The sequence below is a fragment of the Fusarium mangiferae genome, assembly GCF_900044065.1.
Source record: "Fusarium mangiferae strain MRC7560 genome assembly, contig: FMAN_scaffold033, whole genome shotgun sequence".
Taxonomy (NCBI): domain Eukaryota; kingdom Fungi; phylum Ascomycota; class Sordariomycetes; order Hypocreales; family Nectriaceae; genus Fusarium; species Fusarium mangiferae.
In genome coordinates, this window is record NW_024573953.1 from 27,699 (window position 1) to 32,975 (window position 5,277).

General features: G+C 47.4%; 1 protein-coding gene across 1 annotated transcript; it reads left to right on the forward strand.

The window, feature by feature from the left end:
• Positions 1 to 1,262: 1,262 nt before the first annotated feature.
• Positions 1,263 to 2,441, forward strand: FMAN_15442 (uncharacterized protein; the record flags this gene model as incomplete). The annotated part of the gene is made up of 1 exon (XM_041826166.1): positions 1,263 to 2,441. The coding sequence occupies one exon, from the start codon at positions 1,263 to 1,265 to the stop codon at positions 2,439 to 2,441; it is 1,179 nt and encodes a 392-aa protein (XP_041691502.1).
• Positions 2,442 to 5,277: the final 2,836 nt, after the last annotated feature.

Consider the following 5,277-nt stretch of genomic DNA (forward strand, 5'->3'; position numbering starts at 1 on the left):
ACATTTCGGCGACGTACGAGATACAGTCCACCACTACTGATTCTAGGATTCTGCCCAACCTCGCTAGCAGCGAGATTGGTCTCTACATCTTTGCTTTTTTTTTCGCATCCATCTTCATCTTTTTTCTTGACCAAGATCTTGGCCATCCTCCACTAGTCTGACAGCTGTCCTTCATTCAGCGATTCATGGAACAAATGCAACACGCCCACTCATTCACCGACAGCCTTAGCGGGCTAAGAAAGAAACAAGTTAGATCACCTCGGGGTTCAACTCGGGCTGGCCTGATTTGCTCACAAGCCTGAGTGCAGGATTCGTCCTAGAATCTGCTTTCCGCGTCTTGACCACTCTCTTTCACACACGGTTCTTGCTTCCCGCTTATATACACATTCTATTCTCATACGATCTTGTCAAGCTTGTAAGCCACCAGACAGTGAAGTGGTTGCAAGTCTCTCCGGTCTAACGGCCTCAACAGGATCGTTGTGGGGTTGTTGTGGCTGCTGACTAGTGATGGTTGGACGACGTTGGTGCGATTATCAATCATCTGCTTAGTTTGTTGATTTGAAACCGCCTATCTAGTGTGTCTAGTCGGGAGAAGCTCGCCGACTCCTCACTCGAGAGTTCTATTCTCTGCAGCTGGTGGAGGGTACCCAGCTCGCCTCAGCTCGTAAGATCGGCGGGAGCGGGGGAATCCATCCACACGGTTTACCATGAATCCTAACTAGCTTAGAAAGGGGACTCTCTAAGCATTGATCAAATCCACGTAGGCTCCAAATGAATCCAGTTGCACGTCATCTTGCTAATTCATTCGTGTCTTTTGGTGCCTAGTCTCTTCGGTTTTGTTTGGTTTAGTTTGGTTATCCTACGCGAGGGACCGGGGGACAGCCAAATTCCGAGGTCAGAATGATATTCATCAGCTAATCCCAAAATTCCCGCGTTTCTCTCTCCAATCACTAGTTATTAAGTTATTTCTATATGTTTGCCCACCCACATACGCAGTGGTTCAACACTAACGTATCCGTGATTCCAGGCTCTCTTGGGCTATAACTAGCGGCTTCATTATTGCTCGGCGTTAAGCTACTTTCACGCCGAGTACGGGCTTTTAAATTACCGAAAAGCCACAGTAATCGTTTCTAGATAACTTAAAAGAACGAATCTTCCCGCTTAATGACCGAAAAACCAGCCAATCTCGTCTCTATACTTTCTTAGCCAGAATGACAACCCTTCCTGTTATAATTATTGGTGCTGGCGTTGGTGGTCTCACCATGGCACAATGTCTTCACAAGAATCATATTCTGTTTCATGTTTATGAGGCAGATCCAAATCTGACTGCCCGCCGTCAAGGATATCGCATTCGCATCGCTGACGAAGGCATCGAAGCTTTCAGGCGATTCCTCTTACCAGAAAAGTATCACGCCTTGAAGGCGTCCTGCAACACCATCACCCCGCATTCTAGCGTCCCCAATGCGGTGCTGAACGCCATGACTGGAGATTCGACATCCCATTTGTTCAAGCCAGGGGCGAGTACTCCGATTCCACCTCGTCCCAAGTTCAAACCTCTAAGTGCAGATCGTGGCGTGTTGCGACAAAATCTCTTAGACGGCATCGAAGACTGCGTCACGTTTGGTCGGGAGTATCGTTATTTTACCGAAAGTAAAGACAAGATTTCTGTGCACTTTGTAGATGGGCCTGATGTTGAAGGTTGTCTCTTAATTGGGGCGGATGGCGTTTGGTCTCGAGTCCGTCAAAAGTTGCTGCCTTCCTACGAACTCCTTGAAACGGAAGCACGTCTGATATTTGGAAAAACATCCGTCACGGATGCCTTCTCTAAAAAGTTCTCAAAATCTGCCTCCGAAGGCCTGACGCTTGTACAAGGCGACACCACGAAGTGTCTGCTTGAGCCAATGCGCTTCAGCAAAGAGATTGCAGCTTTGCCAGAAGATTACGTCTACTGGGTTATGTTCTTGCGTTGCGATTCTGAGGCTGTCCCTGCGGATATACTATCACAACCCTTGGAGGAGATAAAGACTCTTGTTCAGCACCTCACAAAAGACTGGCATCCGTCACTGGCGTGTGTTTTCGAAACCAGCGAAACTGAAATTTCAGCTTTCCGAGTTCTTTCAGCAAGCCCAGACATCCCTAGTTGGGGAGCTGAGGCGCCCATCACACGAGCCACTCTTCTTGGCGATGCAGCCCATGTAATGAGTCCTACAGCTGCTTTGGGTGCTACAACAGCCATTCGTGACGCAGCCGTGATTATGGATGCTATTGAGCAGCACGGACTCAATTCCAAGGCCCTGAGATCCTATGAAGATCATATGCGGGCTTACGCTAAGGAATCGCTGGAAAAGAGTTTGGTTGGTGGAAAGGCTATGTTTGGGATGCGTGTTTTCGAAGACCTTCCCAAGGTAAGAGTCCAGTCTAACAATGAAAGAGTAGCATGAGATACTTCTAGCTCAACACGATTTGAAACTGGGCTGGATAGCTGGAGTGTGTTTTTACATATTAAAAACCCTTAAACAATATCTCCAAGATATAAAATCAGGGTTATGTACATCAATGTGTAGACAATCCCTTCAACAACCACATAACTAGTCCATATGTGAATATGTGTGGAGTAGGCATTCCTTTCGAAGAGACAATGGGGACTGATAACAAGCAATACTCGAGCTGGAATATCAGGTTGTCTGTCGAGGTTATATCAACTGTAGTGTGAGATAACAGGAATCTCTGTTCTAGGACAAATGAAAAACCTCAGATTACAAAAGCCAGGAAATGGAGTGCTTCGGGGGTTACGAGCAAAAATTTCGGGACCGAAAAAAGTTTATCAGAAACTCGGTCTTCGCGCTGAAGACCTTGACGCGAGGGTACCATGTCACTTACCGAATCCAACGTCTAGGAATAATACATCTCGGTATTCGGCACGACTGATAAGCAAGTGGATCAGCTACATAAACGCTATGTCATTAGGATCACCCATGGAAGTATCTACGTCCTTGTGTCCACGTTAAAACCTGCGCAGAATCATTTGATGACGAATCCAATCATTAGTAATGGCAGTCCTGTTTATGCCGGTGAGATATAAAATCTCAATGTTTTACGTCATCTTAAAACATGGCGTTTCTTCAACTGGATTGGTCCCCCGAGGACTTGTACATTGCCAACGACTTCTTTGACACTATACAAAGAATTTCCACATACTATAACTTGCTTGATATGGCAGAAGATAGCGACACCGCGGAAAGGACAGTTGAAGCAGAATGCGTATTCCTCCGTTACATCGCCAATCACAGCAAGCCCATCAATGCATGGACAGTCTAAAGAGACGGGAAGCAGACGCCTTCGCGCAACTCCGTACAGGCATGGCGAGGATCATTGGTTACCTGAACAGCATAGGCGTGACCGAGTCGGGCATGTGTGAGTGCGGACAGTATAATAGCTTCACTCCCAAGCAATATAGTGACCCATGCTGGGTATCTATCCACAGACCAGGCTACCAGTCCAATGAGCACTTGAACAATACTAAAATCAACCAAGCCTGTCGGAATCCACAGCTCGACATTGGTAAGACGTCCATGACCCTGAAACTTGGAGAGCACCATTCTGTTGAGAGTCAACGCAATGACGCTTAAGATGATGGTACTGCCGAAAAATCTTATTGTAAAATCGCTAAAGACTGTTTTCTGCTGGTCTGGTATCTCATCAAATGCTGCCATCATCGCAGCGATGACTGCGGGCAATGCCACCAGAACATCAAAATTCTTGCAGAATTGAAGAACCAGGTCCCTGACCGCGTGTTTATCTGTCATTACTAGACACGGTGAGTCAGTTTGCAGAGTTGTTCAGATTAACCAGGCAGCGTCATACTGAAGTTGATTGACTAGGTGAGCAAGAGTTCTGCGATCTCGAGGGTTGAGCTTGAAGGTTGTAAGGACAGCTTCTCCGGTAAGTGTAAAAGGAGAGCAGGAATGTCGGTATGCTACAGTGCTGAATATAAACCGTGGCTTAACGATCAATAAAATGGGAATGAGCTGATGCCCGAACTCCATCTTGGGGCTGACTGAGTATTGACTTTCGCAGAAATCGGAAACGAACACCCTAGCAGAGCCGAAACATGTACCCTGGTAGCGGGACGAAAAGCGACCCCCTGGTTCTTTGTTTCTCATCCCCAGAACTGATATGTTTCTGATGACGTAGGGTGCCGGTTTCGATACCCACGTACATGTCGACTTGTTTGAAAGTGAGATGTCTCAAGTAGGGCTCGCGCCGCCGCGAATATTCCAGGAGGCTCGCAGATGCAATCAACTTTGGCTCCTACTTATCTGTGGAAACGCTAATCATAACATGGATCGACCTGCCAGTCCACGCCCCATCAACAGAGAGATAGCAAACGCACACGGCGAGTCTGTCTCATTAGATGCCACTCGCGATAAGCTCGAAGCTACCAAAGTATCCACCAAACACTCCCCAGAGGAAGTTATCGTGGAAAGAACGCGTGAAGTCGGACGTCTTCGCGCCGAAGTCGCGTACTTGCAAGATGTCCGACGACTCGGCGAGTATCTTTGCGACGAAGTTGAATACGTCATTGACCGGCTACAACTAGCCGTCACTGCTTTTCACAGAGGTTTACAACAAATTGAAGTCGGACAGTTGGAACTGAAAGAGTGAGGAATCTTGGAGGATGAAAGCCTGAGTGACACGGCCAAATCCATTGGAAGGTAGCAGACCTACGCAATACTGTAAAGCATCACGACAGAAGCAAAAAACTTTTTTCTCAAAACTCGAGGCGTTCGATTAGCCCTTGCACATGTATATTACCATATCATAGTGATTCTCCTTTGCTCGTGAAAAAAGTTCATTATCAAGCGAATGTTGCTGCAGCCATCAGTTGTATGTATAGGCTTGCTAACTCGCCACCAGATCTCTACGCGACACCTTCACCACTTTCCGTAGAAGGCTTAGCCAGATTAATACACAAGTGTACCGCTTGTGTGATCAGTCGTGGCGTACGCGGGGTGGTGCCTTCTACTTGTCGCCCTGTTTTTTCCTCGACCCTTTGGCCAGTGTAGTTGCCCAAAACACCCGTCCGGACTTGGGACTTTGCCAGTAGAAGTACTTGCTCCCGTCATCCGACACTTGCTCCACCCAATCCTTGAGTGCTGTCCTGACTTCTTCCTCTTGCCTGTTCAAGAAACAAAGCTYCTCTTTCCTCCAGTATGTGTACACCTGAAAGGACTCGGCTGTGCTCACTGATGCCGATCCTTGCGTGGAGCCGGATGG